We start from the raw sequence: 20,554 nt of genomic DNA on the forward strand, positions 1-20,554 counted from the left end.
CCTGGCCCACAACCCAGGCATGTGCCCTGACTGGGAATCGAACTGGTGGCCATTTGTTTTGCAGGCTGGCACTCAGTCCAGAGCCACACCAGCCAGCACACCAGCCAGTGTTATTTGTTTTTGAGAGAGAAACATCGATTTGTTGTTCCACTCATTCATGCATTCATTGGTTGCTTCTTGTATGTGTCCTGACTGGGGATTGAACCCTCAGTCTTGGTGTATTGGGACGATGCTCTAACCAACTGAGCTATCTGACCGGGGCTACACGCTGGTTTTTGATTGAGTTCTTGGAGCTATGTACATGGGCTGAGCAGCCCACAAAAACGTCAGTGTTTCTTTTGTGTAATTTTTCAGATTATTTTACCAGCTTTTTTAAAACTAGATTTCCGTGGGCCATAAACGAGCTCTTGTGGGGTAGCATTTGATAATTTTATTCTCCATTTTGAATGTACAGTTATGTTATGCTGACTTGTGTTTTGCTGACCTGCTGGTTGGAGTGTAAATTCAGAACGTCAAAAATGTTTAGCTTTTTGGTGTATGTTTACAGTGAAAAGATATTTTTTCTTTTAAAAATATCTTAGGCCATCATCCAGTGCTGGTTTGGGGGTAGAAGTTTTGTATTTATAATATACATTTGACACGGCCCAGTTTGGAGGCAAACAGTGATAGGAATGTTGGAAGAAGTAAACTGGAAACTTGTGGTTTTACTGCTGAGAAGTTCGGGCGTAGTGAAATCACAGGTGCATTTCTTCTTCGCCATTCTCTAGGCCAGTCTGGCTGGGAGCATCAGGCTTTCTTCTCCAGGAAGGATTTTTCCTAAGAAATGTGCTAGGAAGGTTTTATTCTGCTTAGCAACTTTTTAAGAAACGAGTGACTGAAAACCCTACTTAAAGTAGCTTTTCTTAAAAATAAACACTTCTGGCCCCCTAAACTGAAATATACAGGGCTGTATTCAGGACTTGGCCCTTGTTTTTTCCATCTCAGTGGCTGTAATTCTCAGGCTACACATGGCAGCTCTAGAGTCTATTTATGGTAGCAGCTCAGACTTCCAACCTCTCCCTGCTCAAGCTCAGCAGAGGTTATCTTCTCATCAGACAGGCTTAGTCCCTAGGCCCACTTCTGATCCACTCCCTGTGGTTGTGATAGCAGCCTAGGGTTATATGCTCCATATGCAAGTGAAAATTGAGGGCTGTTTGTGGAAGAGGGGTAAACGTGGGAGGAAAACAGTATTAGCCCACTTTCCATGCTGGACCAATGAGGAATTGTTTTTAACTGAAAATAGTCTTTGAACAGAGGAATGCTTTATGTAAAAAGGAAGAATAATCAGGTATGTTTATATAATTTGGTTGACAAAGAGGGTTTGTAGTTCTCCCTGAATGTACCATCAGTGTAATTAACTGTGTCAAATGGTTGTTCTAGGACCTCCTCGTTAGGGATTCATTCACTGGGTCTGGGTAAAGTCTAAAAATCTGCATCATTAAATAAGCACCTGGAAGACTTGCCACTTTAAGTCCTAGGTTGTTTTGAGTAATTTATGATTTCAGGCATTAAGAAAGCAAAAGTACAATTCAGACCATGGAAAAACTTGTCTTTAAGCTTATTATTTGTTAGAAATTCTCCCCTGAAATTGTGTTAAGATTTTATTTGAAATAAAAGTGTTTGACTAATTTTAACAAATAATCAAGCCTTAAACGTTTTAGCCTGGGAAGAATTTGTATTTGCTTTAATTGTATTAGTACAATCATGCGTTGCTTGACCAGGGATATGATTGTTATTTCGTCATTGAGCAAATATCACGTAGTGCACTTAAACAAACCTGGGGGCTGCATGGTATAGTCTGTTGCTCCTAGGCTACAAACCTGTATGGCATGTTATCGTATTGAACATTGAAGGCGCTTGTAATGCATCGTACTATGGCAGTATGATGGCTATGTTGTCACTAGGCAATGGGAATTTTTCAGCTCCTTTGTAATCTTATGGGACCACTGTTGACTGACACATTATGCAGGGCATGACTGTCTTTTCCTGGGCCTGCTTACTTACATAAAGTTGGAAACTCAATGGAAATTTTACCAAGGTTAGCCTGTGTGTTTAATGAAAACGGACACATTTCGTATAGTAAAATTGAGGAAATGAATGTGTTGGGGTCTAGCTATATACACTAGCTGTATTTCTATGTCAGTGCCTTTATTTCCTTATATGGGCAACGTTTAAAAACTTGAAAGTCCACTCTAGATCCATGTGTAGTTTGTGGCTGAGCTCATAGCAGCACATTGTGTACATGACTCAGACCAGCCTACAGTTCAGGTATATTTATCCTTCACTATCTTTGTCCTTGAAGAACCTGTTTTGTATCCTGTCTTCTAGGTTTGTAAAGGTTAGAATAGGAAATCTTGTAGGACCAGAACTAAATTGAAACTGCCCAGCTGTCATTTTCTGAGACTTTTGTTTTTTTTAACAAAGATCTTATTTTTAGAGAGAGGGGAAGGGAAGGGAGAAAGAGAGGGAAACATTAAGGTGTGGTTGCCTCTTGCACTCCTTACTGGGGACTTGGCCCGCAACCCACACATGTGCCCTGACTGGGAATTGAACTGGCAACCCTTTGTTTCACAGGATGGCACTCAATCCACTGGGCCACACCAGCGAGGGCAAGCTATGAGATTTTCCAATTTCTGGTTCCTCCCGTGTAATATGGGTCATTAACATCTTGCATGATAGTTGGATAGTTAACAACTTCAAGGAATGATGGGATTAGTTTGACATTAGGCATAATCATCTACAGGTGACTGTTGAATGATTTGCTAAAAGAATATATCCCAAAAAGTGGATGATCATGGGATCTTGCCACATATAATATGCCCCTGTGTACAATGTGCACCCACGTTTTTGGCCCAAACTTTCAGGAAAAAATTTCGTTCTAATTTTTTAACTCATTTATTTATATTTAGATACTTGTTTATTATACAGTAATTTTGGTACTTGTTTTTTAACATTAATGATGCAAGAAATTTTATATAACAAATAATTAAAAAACAGATACCAGGTATTTCAGGTACTACCCATGTATAATGCACATCCTTATTTTTCCCTCAAAAATTTGGGCAAAAAGTGCGCATTAAACATGGCAAAATATGGTATTTTGGTAGACCTGTATTTCTGAAAACACTCTAGGTTGACTACCATAGTAACTCTCCTGAAGGCAGAAAGCTGTATATGGGAGGAAAGTCTCCCTTAGGAGATTCTAAAGTAATTAACCAAAAGAACGGGCAAAACACAAAAGCATTGGTGACCAAATATTTATTGAGACAAAAGAATACAAATGGGTGGCATACAAATTGATAAAAATAGAATGCTTTATTTATAGGCAGGACATCAGATTTTGTTTGTAGGTCAAGCCCAACTATATGATGGCAAGTAAATACATATTTAGTTCGAAATGAAGAACTTAACTGAGCCTAGTACACATTGTAAAGATTTTGACCACTGGTATGGGGGATAGGGAATGGCATATAATTGAAATGCTTGTCAGATTTTAGGAATACTGCTGTTATTTAAAAGTATTCTTCCAAAGAAACAACAGCCTGGGATAGGTGTAGAATGAAAATATTAAACGCCCCTATTCCCTTCAAAAAGCCCTTTATTCCCAAGTAGCAAATTGTTTAATTTTCAACTTCTGCCTTCCTTTTGCTGGAAATGCTTTAAGCATTAGTGAAACACAAGGGAACATCTTTTTTTTAGAGTTAAAACAATATTTACCACCACCTGAAAGAAAAAACACTGAAGATTCATTTTGGTAGACAAAGTGGCCCTCACATATAATACACTTTTTTCCAATCCTTAATACTTGGGTAAAACTGGAAGGTAAATGTTTAGGTAGTAAGAAGTAACTTCTGAACCAGTCGGGTAATACTTTAAAGGCTTACTGTCTTAAAAAAAAAAAAAAGTGTTGACTTTATCTCTATGGTCACGGACTTGTCTAAAAGCAAAGCTTGCCATCACTCACACTTAGCTTACCCTAGGCCAGCATGAATTAATGTCAGACTTTCTCAAGGTGAACCAGCCAGAGGTTACCTTTGTAGTGGGTACTGAGATTTTCTAGATGCCTAAAGTTAACCATTCTGTGGTTTTATTTAGAGCACATTCATTGGAATAGTATTCTCACTCATCTTGACTACTTTTTGTGCCATTATTTGCTTATATTGTGAAAGTGGTGAATGTTTGTACTATGAAGACAACTTTCTGCTTTTATGCCTAGAGCTTCAGCATGAGAATTACACTTTGACACAAAATTAGAATTTTTAGTATTTAGAACACTAAATAGAAAAACATTGAAAAGGATTCTCCACTCTCCACAACCCCAAGAGAAAAAGGGGCTTCTCCTTCCTCAGTATTCTTTCTTTTTATTTCAAACTATTTGGGAGTCACAGTCTCTTTTCCTAAGTGCTGAATTCATAAACTGAAACAGACTTGGGAGTTTTTTGTTGTAAAAGCAGACAAAATATTTATTTTATAGGGCTATATAGTATAATTTGAATACTGAGATGGATCTAAATGAACCTACACAGATGTGCACTCTTTCAGGTGTAACAAGATAAACAGGACTATTTGTTTGTTTTACTATATAAATAAAAATAGTCTAGATGATAAACCATCCAATATCTGAGAAGAAATAGTACATTAAATTCGAGTTACGTGACTGAAGGACATTTCACCTTGGAATTCCCAATCGATGACAAAAATAGTGTATGTGTACACTAAGTGGTAAGTTTATGTAACATTACCTGATTTCTAGCCTTATAAAACTTTAGTTTTATTATTTTTACTGTGAAGGGCCATAACATTTTCCCAGAGGCTAAAAGTCAGTGGTCTGTTTAATACTATGATACACTTAACTGAGAGGTGTTTTCTGATGTTGGGTTTAACATAACAGTACTTTGAAAAACATGGAATTTCTACAGTAAAAAAGTCATTAATAAGGACACTGTTTCGGTTCCTATAGCCATCAAATGTAGATATTTTCACAGTTTTAAATATCAAAGGAAAACCCACTTTTAAAACTGATAGTGATATAGATGTGTCTTACATTTGCTAATAAACTTAAGACCAAAAAAACAGCCTGGATCGACCCTTTTAAACAATCTAATTATGAACTGTCCAACACAGTTTAGTGTTGTTAGAGTTTGTTTGGTCTTTTTTTTTTTTAAATAGTATCAGTTGGAGCAAACGTCTAAGAAACAAAACTTATTAGTTCAGGTAGATCTCAACACAGCTTTACTGGGCCACCTAACAAAAGCACACACATACACCTGCAACTCCCTAACTTTGCTTCAATAGAAAAATAAATTAAAATGGCAATACGCAGTGTTACTTTGCTTATTAACATTTCCCTCAAGTCGTCATCCCTTGCAGTCCCAAAATAGAAGATTTTGGCTCACAGAACCGAAGAACTTAAGATAATACCCTGGAATACTCCTTTTCCTTGTTTTAGAACATCCATAAGATAAAAATCTAGTATTTCACAGGCTGCCAGTACTTAATCATGAAGTATTCAGATTGTGTAACTCGATGTTTCAAAAGTTATGAGATGATATAAAATGGAAAAGGAAAGTAGTGTGTAAAATATCCTGTGTATAAAGAGCAGTTATATTCAGAACACTGAGAAGCACTAATACTTTTTTCATGCTGCACACATACTGGGAATATTGTTTTAAAGTAAATATACAACAGTGTGGTGGAAGTAATTTTTCTTCACTTATTTATAGTTTGATTTAGGGCATTAAAAATACCTGCACATGAAATGCAAGTTAAATTTACAGTGAAAATCCCCCTGCTCCCCTATAAAAAGCAATCACTAACTTGTCTTTAAAAAGTCAATGTAAATATAGCAATATGACAATACTTTTTCATCATCATGCAAAACTGCCCCAAAATACATGTTGAAGCATTAAGAATAATTGTAAACTGCAGTACAGATTTTAAAACTTATGTAAGGGAACTGCCAGGCCTGCCTCACTTGCCCCTTTCTCTTGCAGCTAACTCACCACCTCTTGCGATAGGAGATACGTGGATTATCAAATTTGTGTCCTCACTACCCGCCCCTCCCCCCCCAAAGTAAAGACAATTGAAGTGTTCACTAAAAGATGAATAATGTGTTTACAAAACACAACTGGACATTTTCCATCATTTTGGGATAAACCAAAATAATTTTTTAAAGTTTCATTTGGAGATTTCAAAGCTAAAAATGCTTTCAGCAAATTCTTATGCCTCAGGTCTTAGTATACATTGTCCACTGTTGATTATGAAACCACTTGCCTCCTTTTTGATCTAAAATTTTAACACTTGAATTCAACAGGTTTTCTTCTGGAAAGGTTCTTGGCATTCAAGTAAAATGAATACTTTCAGAATAGTCACCCGTATCACACTGTAGTGACTGCTTTAATTTATAAATTACCAATTAATGGAGCCCAGGGATACTGGTGGCCTTGATACATAATTTAGTTTTGTCATTATTCCAGAGAGTATGGAATTCAGGGCTTTTGTGGGCATCATCTGACCCCATTTCTTTTTACCACAATGGTTCCTGCTACAATGTCATAAGCTGTTCGATTATGCTGGAAAAAGAGCAGTGTGATGAAAGCCGGGAAAAAGGAAGCAATAGAAAAATTCTTGATCAAAGCTCGTATAGTGGACCTAAGAAAAAATAAAGCAAAAAAAAAAAATTCAGATAAATGGTATACACATCACTTATAGATGATTATTCTATCAAGTTCAAAATATGTATTTAAAACATTCAAAGTATAGTTGAAAATTTTTACCTTTGATACCTGAGTTACTTTCAAGTATCTTTACAACCAAACCATCTGCTAGTTCTAAAGATTTCATCAACATAAAAGACTAGATCTTTCACATGAAAAGCAGTACTATGTCTTACAATGTGAATTCTAGAGTATTTCCTAGTATTTTGCCAGAAAAAAAAAATTCCTTTTACTTACCTTTTTTAATATTCATTCCTGTGAGTTTTTAGTATCTAAACTGAATATACTTCAGGCTCATTTTCTACCTTTTATGAAGCACTACCATTTTTTTTAATTCTCACCCAAGGACATGCTTTTTGATTTTTAGAGAGAGGGGAAGGGAGGGAGAAAAACATGTGAGAAACAGAAGTTGCCTCTTGGATGCTTCCTTACTAGGGATTGAACCTGCCACTCAGGCAAAAGCCCTGGCTAGAAATCAAACTTGAGACCTTTCAGTTTACAGGAAGACGCTCCCACTAACTGAGCCACACCAGCCAGGGCAGCACTGGCATTTTAAATTACTGTGTTGTCTTATCAGCTCTCTTTGTGAGATCTTGTGATTTGATTAAAAAGTTAAAACCCCAAAATGGAACCTTTCAAAAATAGAATGGAGAATTACCCTACAAATATTAGATTTTTGCCCTTAGTATATTCAAAGGCTATAGAAAAGCACAATGGCTAAGAGTGGACTCTGGATCCAGGTAGCTGGCTTCAGATCTACTTTGTGGCAATCACAAGTTGTGCTCCACATCTATAAATAACAGTACCTATATTAGAAGGTTATTAGGATTTAGTTATAGTTCAGCTCTGAATCATTCCAGCAGCAATTCCAGCCAGTACCTTGTTTTGCTCAGATGATTACCACCTACTCACCTTCACAACTTCCATTATTACCATTTGTACTTTGTCCCAGAGGAGGAAGCTAACCATGAGTACTGGGAGTATTACAAGCCTGATGCATGCATGCATAGTTAACCGAAACTCTTACTGCCCATTCAAAGATGGGATGATGACATGCATTGCCAAGTGGAGGCTCAAGGCAGATCAGTACCAGACCCAATATCTGTCCAGAGAATGAAAAAGCTAGGCTAGGCAAGACAAGAGGCACTGACAGATAGCAATGACACCCGATCATCATCATCTTATGACTTGTAGTTCAAAAAATGACTCTCTTGAAATATATACTGAAGAGCAGTCTACAATCATGTAATTGAAAAACAATAAACTTTGTTTTAATGAATGTAAGCCTATTATAATACACCATGAAGAAAAAATACCAACATCCTAAAAATACTGTATTAAATGGTATCTTATGAACTATATTGACAACTAAAACCTTTAATTTTCCTAAATACATAGTAAAACAACAAAATAACTTACGTTGTAATGCTAACATTTGAGGAAGGAATCACTAAAACCCGACTTGGTGCAATAAGCACTGATGTATCACATGTCACAACTCGAAGCCCCAGCAGGAACTTCCCTGGGGTAGCTCCGCCTGCTCCCCAAATGCAGATTATCTAAGGAAAGAAGGATAATTTAAAAATTTACCAGCTCAACCATACCAATTTATTTTTTATTTTTAGAGAGGGAGGGAGTAAGGGGGGGAGAGAGAAACATCGATTTATTGTTTCACTTATTCATGCATTCATTGATTGTTTCTTGTACGTGCCCTGACCGGGGATCAAACCTACAACCTTGGTGTATGGGGATGATGCTCTAACCAACTGAGCTATCCAGCCAGGGCTCAATCATACCAATTTTAAAAGTAAGTTTTTCTGCCATATTATTGATGTTTAAAAAATTTCAAGTTGAAAGAATTTCCCAGAATACTCAAAGGTTAACCTTTAAATGCATATTCTTAAGATGTTAGAGAACATCTTCAATACCACCAGTTGTTTATTGTAGTATTTCTTGATAAGCCAGTTGTTTGTATGGAAAAATATATTTCAAGTTCCACAACTAATTTACAAGTACATTTTTTGGACCATGAGATAGAAATCTATAAAGAAATTATAAAATGTCTCCACTTATAAAGTTCTTTTAATTTGGAAAGTTTTATGTTAAAAATATTTGGAAAAAATAGAGACATCTGACAAATACATAAAGAATTATAAATTTTCATTAGTTTTTTTCTTTGGGTTGATAATCTAAAATTAAATATTAGTATTTGTTGAAATCAAAAGCTTACCTCGTAGAAACAAACTAATAATCTGTATATAAGAGCCACAACCATCATTTTCTGCAAGTCTTCCATTGATGTGTCTTCATCTATTTCTTCTATTATATAATGCATAGCAAACTTAGAGATATCCCTACACAAAATAATAGTCTTGGGTTATAAAGAATTGGTTAGCAGATCAGCTGCATTGGTTTTTGTTTTCTATTAGTGTTAGTCATAAACTTTAATTGAAATTCTAAAGTAATCTTTAGGTTTCCAACCACCAGTTCCATAAAACATAAGCTTACTCAACAAACAGGCAACACTATCAGGAGCAGGCACTGTACAAGCCCTGGCGACATAGTGGCGTGTGCATTCAACATGGTGTCTGCTTTCATGGAGATTCTAACCAAGCAGGGAGACAGAACAGTAAGTAATAATAAAGTGAGATGAGAATTGTCAGGAAATCACAGGGTGCTAATGAAACACACACCGGGTACATTTAACTTGAGAAGCTTCCTAGAAATGACATTTAAGCTGAGATCTGAAGGATGAACAGAAATTAGCCAGACTAATAAGGGAGAAGATTCAGAGAGAGGAACTAACAAGGGAGAAAGCCTTAGAGCAAGAGAGTGATGGAAGTATAAGCAGTTTGGAGTGGCTCAAATATTAAGTATAAGAGGAAACAGTGATTAAGAAATAAGGGTATCTTAAAGTTTATCTTGGTGACAATGAGGAAGCATGGAAGGAAGGGTTTTAAGGCTGGAAAAGAGCAGAATCAATTTATGATCTCTGGTTGTGTATCAGAGACCAGATTGAGATAAAACAGAAGACTGAGACACCAGCTGGAAAACTTGCTATAATGCAGGCAACAGATGACAGTAACTGAGCTAGGAGAGGCAATGATTAAAAAATGGTTTGGGTTGAAGGTTATTCAGGGGACTCAATAGAAAGGAGCTGGTGCTTGGACAGGTTAGGAGAGGAAGAGGCAGAAAGGAATCAGAATAACACTGAGGTTCCTGGCAAGAACCCTTAATTTTGACTACAAGCGTTTGTGTCTGTCATTTATTATCTTCACAATTTAGTAAATTCTGGGCTTCTTGTAAACCCAAATTTCAATATCAATAAAATGGAGGTATTAACCTCTACAGCTCACAATGGTGGAAGATTAAGAATCCATATAAAGAGGTGAGCTCAATGCCTAGCATGTAGAAAGTACTTAGCAAGTGATAATTACTACTATGATCATTAATACGAAAGGTGGATTATTCAAATAGTACACTTTGCAGTTCACTTGGGACTTCCCTAATAACATAAGCAATCCCATTTGGAAATGCCATCTAGCTGATAATTAACATAGTTCATCTACCAAAAGCTATACCTAGTAAGAGGGAAATGAGTTCTGCCTGAGAAAATGGTTGAATAAAATCAAACCAGGCTTGGGGGCTCCTTTTACCCATTTTGATAGGTGAGATTCGCACAGATTTGGCAAGATTTATTACATGTCATTCTCTTTTTTGTAGTTATTTCTTAAAACTAACAGGAAAAAACAAATCTCATGATGCTCCTATAAAGAAATAATGATACTGGCAAGCTGATTATCCATACGGTCACTTGCATCCATGAATAAGAACTCAACAAAATAAGATTTCTAGGTAGTAGGTTTTAATAAGCCTTTCTGCAAACAGTCTTGACTTACTTTATTCCACTGAGGTGCATAATGCTTAAGACAATGGTTGCTTTTATAAAAAAGAGAATAAAGAAATCCACCATCTCTGCCATAAATCTGTGGGCCAAGGATGGAATAACATACTCTCTGCCTGTAAATTAAAAAAAGTAAAGTTAGGAAAACTAATCATTTCACAGAACATTGGAACCCAAGCTAGGTATAAAAAGGGAGAATGTAAAGTCAAGGTACTTTCTCTCTCTCTCTCTCTCTCTCTCTCTCTCTCTCTCTCTCTCTCTCTCTCACACACACACACACACACACACACACACACACCCCGCCCCCCCAACAATCATTGGCATTGACTCCACCCATAGTACAATGCTATTAAAATACAGCAACATCACTCAACTGTTTATGAAGAGTTTAAAGTTTGCTTTAACCTCAATGTTTAAAAAATGATTTCACAGATAAATTTATTTAAGGTCCTCAGTGCATTTCACTAGGGACTTAAAAAGAGTAAGATGATCACAAACCTATGACAGAAAATTAGATATTTTTTAGTAAAAATCAAGCTTAAATATAAACAATTAGTATAAAGTAAATCCCTGTGTTCGTTTTACCTCTTACTCATTTAGTTTGTCTTGCTTTCTACATAATAACATACGTCAGTCTGTCATACTGAATTCTGAATGGGATCAAATTCAGAACTAATTCTTGTCTCATACATCTGTGGCTGAATAAAGTAAACAGAAACTCTAAATGATAAACTAAGAAGTGTAACTAATGCAAAATATTTTAGTTCTTATACAGAAGTAAACACAATATAAAGGTCATTCAGCTGGGCCCAAACAAATGTTCATAACTCCATTTGTTTTCATGTAAATCTCCTTTTATGTCCATCAGTTCCACTGTCCTTAATATAAAAGCAATACAGAATTAATTCTATATTACCATATATCCTATAATATATAGATAAAATACAATAAATCTACATCTGGATTATTCCCAGCATTACCCATCAACCCCCCGACATCCACCCCCACCCCCAAGTAGGTATGCCATCTGATAATTAAGCTTTGGCTCTCACTCTTCAGAGCGTGAAATTAAAAGGACGGTTTGAGGGGCGGAGATTTCTTTACACTCGGAACGACTAGTCCCGGGAACAAGGCAATCAATTCGCAGTGCCATGTCTAAAAGAAGAAGAAACTGTACAGCCTCTCTGTACACTTTCGCAATTTAAGGCCTGGGCAAACTACAGCTGAAGCACGCGGAGGGACATCAATCGGAGGAGCAGCAGCAATTACACGTGTAAAAAGCGAGCCTACCCCACCTCCCACATAGTTCTCTCAAGACCCTTCTGTTCTACCCAACCGCTCGCTAGCTCTTCTCACCTGCCTGGCGCCCGGTCTCGCTCGGAGTTCGCGAAGGGGCGGCGGATCCTACCCTCGTTGCTGGGGTTGTCCGGATGGACCCTTGAACAGGAGGAGCCCGGGGTCCCGGGCCCGCGACTGGAGCGGGAGTGCTGAAGGCGGGAGCCGCCCCCGCGTCAGGCCCGGCTGTGGCGGCGCTCAGGAAGTAGAAGGGGTTGTAATAGCCCAGGTGGAGGGGCGGCGGCGCCGCGGCCTGGGGGGTGGCCCCGCTGCCAGAGGGGTAGCTGGGTGGCGGTGGGGGCGGCTGCGGGCTGCAGTAGGCTGGGAAGGCGGCCAGGCAGCTGTGCCAGGTAAGGTAGCCGCAGTAAGACTGCCACAGCCATTCGTGCACCTGCCGGGAGTACTCCCGAGCGCTCAGCCGCGCCGGCTTCTCTGGCGGCGACGCCGACTCGGGCGCCTCGCAGCCCGCCACCTCTTGCAGCCCCGTGCCGCAGTCGGACGCCGCCTCCTCGCGCTGTGGCTCTGACCCCTCTGGGGCCGCCGCAGAAGGCTGGAGGCCCGGGGCCTGAGGTTCGGCCTGCGGTCCGTCCTGGGGGTGTGGGGTGGCGGCAGAAGGAGGGCCTCTGAAGGATGGGACTAGTTCATGGTCCCCTCCGCCATCATCCTGCCCAGGAGGGCGGCCTCGGGCCTCCTCCGGCCCCTCTGCCATCTTCGCCTCAGCAGCACCCTCAGCTCTCTCGTCACTGCGCCTTCTCCCTTTCCGACTGGCCCCTCCCCAACGGCCCTGTAGCCACCGCAGCAGCCCAGCAGCCACAGGCGTCAACAATCCACCACCGGAAACGGAAACCCCGCCCCTACGCTGTGTCGCCTGCCGCAGGGTGGAGTGGAGTCCAGCGTGGGAGGGAGACATCGGATAGTGGGGTTGCGGCCCTGGTACAAGCTTCAGAGATTGGCGGCTTGTCCGCTCGGAGTCCTTGGCTTCTAGGTTGTTGGGTCCAGACGGTTATCGGCCCCTCAACCCCCACCTCTTGAGGTCTTAATGAAGTCTAAGGCCGAGGGGCGGTTTCAGATCATCTAACCCCACCGGAGCGGGATTCAGACTGTCAGGGTAGAAGCTGCTAATGCTGGAAGAGAATTTCCTAGAAAGCTCCCTGGAAATAGCGTCAGTTTTTCTTCCTTTTTCTGTTACCGAGCCTCATTTGTTTTGTTCTTTGGGCACAAAACTTGTTTATTTCTTCCTGCATTCATTCAAACTAACGTCCTCATCCATTCGTACTCAAGGTGCTATAAGACATACGCCCTTAAGAGGTTAAGAAATTAATAACCAAACCGGGACATACGTGAAGAGAGTGGCTCAGCTGCAGATATGTTCGTTGTAAGAGAAGGAAAGAGGGGTAATTTCAGACAGTCTGAGATTCAGGAAAATGCAGCGAGGCAGCTGATGATGATTGGAAGAACTGTGTGAGGTGCCTACTTTGAAGGGGACTGAGGCTCATTGTCCTATGTACAATGTTTCTTGTATCTTATTTCTTCTTCAGTAAACATCTCTATTTGTCATAGTACATGGCTGGATACCTTCTGGACAGACCTTGTATGTATAGCACCTTAGACCTCCTACATTTATATTTTAATATACTTTTCTATGTTCTTAAGTTGATTGATAGCAATATGTATATGTACTATACAGGAGACCTACAAGGACCAAGTACTGTGTGTGTACTTGTTAATAAGGATGCAAAAAGGTCACATCCCTATTGACTGTGTTCTGGGAGATATAAAAGTAAAAGGTGTAATTTTTTGCCCTTAAAAAACTGATGACTTGGTTAAAGGGAAGGACTTGGACGAAACATTTGAAGACCTATTTAAGACTATATGAGTATAATATGAATCCAAAGTAGAGGAAAGATCATGGTAGCCATTAGCTAGAAAGTTTACCCTTACAAGTTTGGTTTTAAAGTCAACTGTGAGGAAGTTGTAATGTTTAAACAAAAAAGCATTCCAAGTTTGGGTGGCAGAGACAGCAGAAGCAGGAACAAAGAAATGAAGATGGCATGGAACAAATGGGAAATACTGTGCTTACTGAAGACATGGACTTTGTTTTGAATAACTGATTATATAATAGCTGGCACAGTGCCACCCACATAGTAGATAGTTAATCAGGATTACTGGTTGTAATTGTCAGAAATTCAATTGCAACTGATTTAACAGAGGAAATCATAAGTGAATTTTTTACTGACTTGGATAACTAAAAAGAGCAGGAGTAGTTTAGGTTTAAAGGATAGCTAGTTACAGATAATCAAATGATAAGGGATCATTTCGTTTTTGTTTTTCCTCTGACTTTGCCTTTGAGAAAAGAGTTTCTGTTTCAGTAATAAATTTCATTCCAACTGGCTTAAACAAAAAATAATTTTGTTTTACCTTACATAACCAACAATTTCAGAGCTTCTACATTTAATAGACATTTCAAAAGAGAAAAGAGGCAAAGTTCAAAGAAATACTGGTCAATGATTTTCTAGAATTGAAGAAAGATGACTCTTTAGATTGAAGAAAAATCTTGAGAAAACAACAGATCATGATGAATTTAAGAAAGAAAATTTTAATGATCTTAAGAGCAACATTTAAAATATATCCTACCTACAAAGAAATGACATTTAAATTGGAAGCCAAATTTGCAAAAGTAAAAATATATGCTGAAGATAGTGGGAAATATATATTACAGAGGGGGAATTATTGACAACCTAGAATGTTATAATCAAGTGAATCATCTCTCAAGAATGAGGATGTGGTATAACGCACCACTAAAAATCCAAACAATATCCTGATCAGCCTTAGCCCCTTACCATCACACTCAGCTGAGGATTAAAGTCTCAGGGATATAGAAAGAGAGTATACATGAGTCAAAATATAAATGGGTTCGGAAATATGAGTTTTTAATATCCATGAATCCCCACGTAAAAACAGTATGTAGTGAAACAAAAAATGCATGGAAAAACATTTTACAATAAAGTTTACAATATAGTTTTACAATAAAACTACTGTGGATGACAGATAACTCCACAAACTCCAAATACGAGAAGGTGGGGTCAAACTACAAATGCAAAGCTTTCACAATGTCAATACTGAAAAAGTCATTTAAAAACTATGAGCATATTAAGAAAATGATATAGGACATGAAAGAAAAAAACAATAAGAAAAATTCAGAAATGAAGTAATTGAATTTGGGGAAGAAATAGCAATAAAAAGTGATTTCAGAAAGAATACTAAACTAGAAGGAACACAGGAGTAAAGAAACACAATAGGCAATGCCCAAAGAGAACTAGAATTTGAAAATGAGATTTTTCTTAAGTCAAAAAGAAATACAGAAAGACATTGAAATGATTTGAAAGAAATGATAAATATTGGAAATGGGCCAGAAAAAAAAAAGATCCAGCATATGTATAATCTCTGATAAAGAACACCAATCTAGCTAACAGAACAAATACAACTACACAAAATAATAGTCTTGGATTACAAAGAATTAGTTATCAGATCAGTTGCATTGGTTTTGTGCATTGGTTCTTGAATACACTATAATTCAAGAGAACTTTTCCTGAAATATAATATTTACATATACTCACATATATTTATATATAAATATGTATATACATATTGAAGCCACATACTGAAAGAGCATACTGTGTCTGAAAACACTGAGAATGAACAAGATGTATTCTAGTAAAATTACTGGACTTCACATTTTGAAAAGTGGTTATTAGGCCAAAAAAGTAACTTATGAATGAAAGAAAAGGAAGATAGTGAGAGGAAGACAGTGAGACATTTAAAAATTCAAAGAAAATAAGAACCAAGGTCTTTGTACTCAGCAAAACTGATTTTCAAGTTTAAAAGCATAGACTTAATTTGTTATCAAATGAGATAACTCAGAAAACGTTATTCACTTGAGTTCTTGAGCAGTCTACCAAAAAAAAAAAAGCACAGTCACACAAATGACAGACAGACAATGCCAGGAGAATTGGTGAACATTAAATATTTAATTATATTTTGAACTAAGGCTAAATGAAGGTTTCAGACAGGGTCCAGTCAGGAGGAGAAAATCACACTAATTTGAACAGAGAACATTTACTATAAAGAGTTAATGGAATTAGAGTAAAGGGGAGTTAGCTAGTAAGAGGCAGAGATAATTCCTGCAATACAGGAATGGTAGGTCTAGGGAGCAGCCACTCCTAGGACTGAAATAGAGTGGCCAAGGAAGAGCTCCACTGTACGCCACCCTCCCAACACCCCATGGCATCTCATTGCTGGAGAGGGCATGACTGTGGCTCACTGGCTGTCAAAGTTCACTGAGGTGTGGCCTCAGCAGGACTCATTTGAAATTCTCTCTCTGGAGTACTAGAAAAAGCTACTGCCAAGGAGGTGACTTTATCTCAGAATTCACTGCAAAGTGCCCAGAGAAGACACTTACAGAAAAGTGCTTTGCCAGCAACACACCATAAAGCCATCCAAGAAGCAGTTTACTGGGGGAAGCTGCTCTGGGAAATTGCTGCTTGTTGCTGGCCATAGGGCACTGCTGAAAGGAACCCTGTGCTCTGCAGGAGCCAACGGAGATAAGCACATGAGAAGCCAAAAAAGAAGCCTTTTCCTCCAGTGGCCCCCCAGTGTTCAAGCATAATGCCAAACCATCTGTCATGGGAGAAGTATTTACAGAGTTCAGCTCCATTACTGCAGAGCAAGTAAAGATTTGGAGATGAGAATTAATAAATTGACATCTAAAACAGGATTAAAAGAGCATACTCTGAGATGGATTTATATTCTGAAATATTGGTACAAAACTGCTATAAACTACTAAAGGGTGTGGGGAGAACGTCAGCAAAAGTTTTTAAACTTTTCAGTGTATTGATGGTGGTAGTAGTAGTATTTTGAGAATGTCTGTGTAAAATGAATGATTACAATGAATAGCTAAGTGACATATGTCACTTAGAATGACATATACATACATCTATACATATACACATATATGTGTGTGTGTATTTTTTTCTTTTTTCCTGAATCTTTTCGGTAGTAAGAATTATCCTTGCCATTTCATTCGTCTTGAAATACCAAATCCCACTAAAAGAAACAAGGGCTTCTTGGAGATATGGGTGATTCTAGATCTGGGACAGGGAATATATAGAATGAACATGAAATATCTTGTCATACTAAAGTGCAGAGGAACTATTCAAGACTTTGAGGGTTATGTTCAAAGGACTCAGGAGCCAACCTAAAGAGGCTCCATTGGCCAAACGTGACATTTTGAGGTTCAATAAAGGTAATAATTAGATGGACTGAAACCCATTAAATATGTTTACATTCATGATAATATGAAGTCTTACCAAAGGAATTAAACCTGAGTCTGATCAAGCCTCTGGATCCAGTTGCCAATTTAAATACACCATGTTGAAATACACAGTGAGTGAATGTGAAATCTATAAAATGCAGACTGTGAGGAACCGTACAAGTCAAATAACTGAGTTCTTCAATAGATGAATTGCAAGAAAAAGAAATGAAGAGGATTATTAGATTAAAAGAGGCTTAAAAGATACAGAATTGAAAAATGAGACTAAATTATAATGTCTATGTATACACTTAAAGAAATACAGAAACATGATGACTATCAAAGTCAGGGTAGTGATTACTTTTGAGGATGGGAGGGGTTTGTAATTGAAATGGAGCACACAGACAGGCTTCTGTTGGGAAGCGAGTATAAAGATACTCACCTTATAATAAACCATCAAGCTGTCAAAGAAAGTGGCAAAAATCGGGAGTTTTTTACTCACACATCTAAACTCTGATTGCTACACTGCAGTAAGAGGGAAATGGAACTCAGAAGCAAGGAGTGAGACACAAACACAAAAACAAAGACAAAAAAAACAAAAAAAGAAAAAAACTTTTAAGAAAATTAGATCCTGAAAGGATTTAATGAATTAAATCCTTGGTAAACTGATCATGTGTATTCATCACCTTTCCAAAATACCCATTGAAAAGAAACAAAGGAATAAAGTTATAAACCTACAGGGTAGATATAGTTCGGCAAGAAGCCCATTGACCTAAGGCGGAGAGGCTCAGAACTTGGAGAAATAAGGTAAGTTGGAAAGTGGAAGGGAAGCACAGTGCTTATAGGAAGCAAATTAAGTAGAGGTCTACATGCTAAATAGTGGCTTTCATCTCCAGTTTTTACCCCAACTCTGTTCTTGAAATTCCATCAGCCAAACCTATGCCTCCTAAGTTAGATATTAAAATATTCTTCTTTTGAGAAACTGAGCAATTGCAGAGAAAACTTCTATAAATTGCCATTTGGGAATCCAAGAACAAAAAATTTGGTTTGCAGCTAATCACTCTCCCATAAAGCCTACCAGGATATAAAAATAAGAGGCTTATGGAAAGGAGTTTCAAAAGCAAAAGTGAAACCTGTAAACATGCAAAATAATATAGAGAAGTGGAAAAAGACATTGATGAACATTTATCAATTTAAAAAATAGTTGCATATATATATATACAGAAAGCCAAAAATAATTTTAAAGAAAGGCAGTCATTAATACCAGAAAAAGCAAGCCTCCTATGCCAACCAGAAAGTGGTCCATACTGCATTGTTCTGAGTGCCTGCTATAGCTTAACAAGAAACTTTCATAATGTCTGGAGCCCTTGATTCCAGGAGGAGGAAGGTGTCCTCAGATTACTTGCAGCAGGAACCCACTTAGGCGGCACCAACATTGACTTTACATTATAAATCTGAAGGGAACCTGGGAGAAACCTGTTAGCAGTTTTGCCATTGTTACCACTGAAAACCCTAACGATGTCAGTGTGATTTCCTGCAGGAATGCTGATCGGAGGGCTGTGTTGAAGTTTGCTGGAGCCACTCCTATTGCTGGGCTTTTCACTCGTGGAAGCTGCAGGAACCAGCTTCCTGGGAGCTGCAACTTCCAGTGGCTTCTGATCCCAGGGCTGAGCACCAGCCTCTCACAGAGGCATCTCATATTAACCTGCCTACCTTTTGTTCTGTGTAATGCAGACTCTCCTCTGCACTAGAAAGACATTGCCATCCTGTGAAACATGAAGTGAGCTCACTGAGTGTGTCCGAAGTGATGGATGCTGGGCTGAGAAGCTCTGTGCCTTTGAGGTACCACCTCCCATGACCACTCGTGGGAGGTCATGACTGATCTCTGCTTCTACAGAGGTCCTGAAGAGATTGAAAAGGAAGAGCAGGACGCTGCTGAGAAGGGTGTGATTCTAGCTTCAAAGTTACTGCTACTCAAGCTGAGGCCACTGACCAGTCTGAAGGTATGCTAGTGCCTTCTGTGCCTATTCAGTAGTCCCCTACTGAAGACTGGAGCACTCAGCTGCCACTGCTCAGACCACTGAATGGGCAGGAGCAACCACCGAGTCGTCTTAAGCTGCTGTTCCACAGACTCTTAAACAGAAAATTGAAATAAGGATGATGGAAAATAAACAGTTAAAAAAATACCAGAAAAAGAAAAAAAAAAAAAAACCCAAGGGAACAGAATGGGGGCAGGGAGGGGGGAAGGTGGGACAGGGATTATCATTTTTCTTTAACTGTATTATTTTTAAAAACTATATATATATATCTATATATATCTACAAAGCGCAGAGGAGAGTCTGTGTTACACAGAACAGAGGTAGGCAGGTTAATATAAGATGCCTCTTTATGTGTGTATTATATATATTTATACTTATTTAAGATATATATTTTATTAAAAAACAAAAATATGTATTTATTTTACTGTGGTGGCAACACAAATGGAAGGAAGGAAGGAAGAAAAAAGAGAAAGGTGGGGCTGACTTTCAGGTATGGCTACATAGAGGGGATACAAATAATGTCATCAGGATCTGGGTTCTGTCTCAGCAACACTAGGTTTTTTTGTTTTGTTTTCTTGTCTCAGTAGAATTAAATCTTGAATGGTGATTGCAAGTGTTTGGATAACCATCACTCTAAAAAGACTGTCCATGAGTTTCTGTTATAGGATTGTTCCTGGTTCCTGATGACTTTAAGGCCCCGTTGATCTCCTTTCCTTTTTCTTTTTTGATTTTGTGAGTGACATATTATTCTTCTTTGAAAAATTATGTTCATTGATTTGAGAGAGAGAGGAATGGAGACACACACACACACACACACACACACACATCACTGTGAGAGAGAAACATGGATCAGCTGCCTCCCATATGCACCCAGACTGGGGATCAAACCCACAACCCAGGTATGTACTCCGACTGGTAATTGAACCCCCAGCCTTTTGGTGTATGGGACAACATGCCAACCAAATGAGCCACACTGGTCAGGACCACATTATTCTCAAAATAAATTATTTTTTTCTTATTAGCCATAGTCTGATTCTTTAGATTTTAACCAAAGAAAAGTAACTGTAACAGGATAATAATCACAAATTTCTGTACCATTTGAAACACACAAAATAGAATTATTAATTTTTTGATTTTCAGCATTTTCTTGGAGAATTATGCCTCCTTCCATTCTTAACCTATGTGGTTCAGATAAGATTGACTCCACCTCTCT

General features: G+C 38.3%; 1 protein-coding gene across 1 annotated transcript; it reads right to left on the minus strand.

Annotated features, from left to right (window-relative positions):
- Positions 1 to 3,288: 3,288 nt before the first annotated feature.
- On the minus strand, positions 3,289 to 12,802 carry FAM8A1 (family with sequence similarity 8 member A1). Its single transcript, XM_054591858.1, has 5 exons — positions 12,016 to 12,802; positions 10,655 to 10,775; positions 8,986 to 9,109; positions 8,175 to 8,314; positions 3,289 to 6,690 (listed from the first exon to the last, which is right to left on the minus strand). The coding sequence occupies exons 1-5, from the start codon at positions 12,701 to 12,703 to the stop codon at positions 6,546 to 6,548; spliced, it is 1,218 nt and encodes a 405-aa protein (XP_054447833.1). The 5' UTR covers positions 12,704 to 12,802; the 3' UTR covers positions 3,289 to 6,545.
- Between the last annotated feature and the right edge of the window lie 7,752 nt (positions 12,803 to 20,554).

The sequence above is a fragment of the Pteronotus mesoamericanus genome, unplaced genomic scaffold, assembly GCF_021234165.1.
Source record: "Pteronotus mesoamericanus isolate MK-2021 breed Mesoamerican mustached bat unplaced genomic scaffold, CSHL_Meso_final scaffold_31, whole genome shotgun sequence".
Classification (NCBI taxonomy): Eukaryota; Metazoa; Chordata; class Mammalia; order Chiroptera; family Mormoopidae; genus Pteronotus; species Pteronotus mesoamericanus.

What these genes read in the sequence shown, in the direction of transcription:
- FAM8A1 (XM_054591858.1), bottom strand. Translation starts at nt 12,703, where the DNA reads ATGGCAGAGGGGCCGGAGGAGGCCCGAGGCCGCCCTCCTGGGCAGGAT. An exon ending in ATGCACCTCAGTGGAATAAA is followed by an intron (nt 9,110 to 10,654) that starts GTAAGTCAAGAC and finishes TATTTTGTGTAG; the next exon opens with GGATATCTCTAAGTTTGCTA. An exon ending in TATTAGTTTGTTTCTACGAG is followed by an intron (nt 8,315 to 8,985) that starts GTAAGCTTTTGA and finishes TTCTTTCCTTAG; the next exon opens with ATAATCTGCATTTGGGGAGC.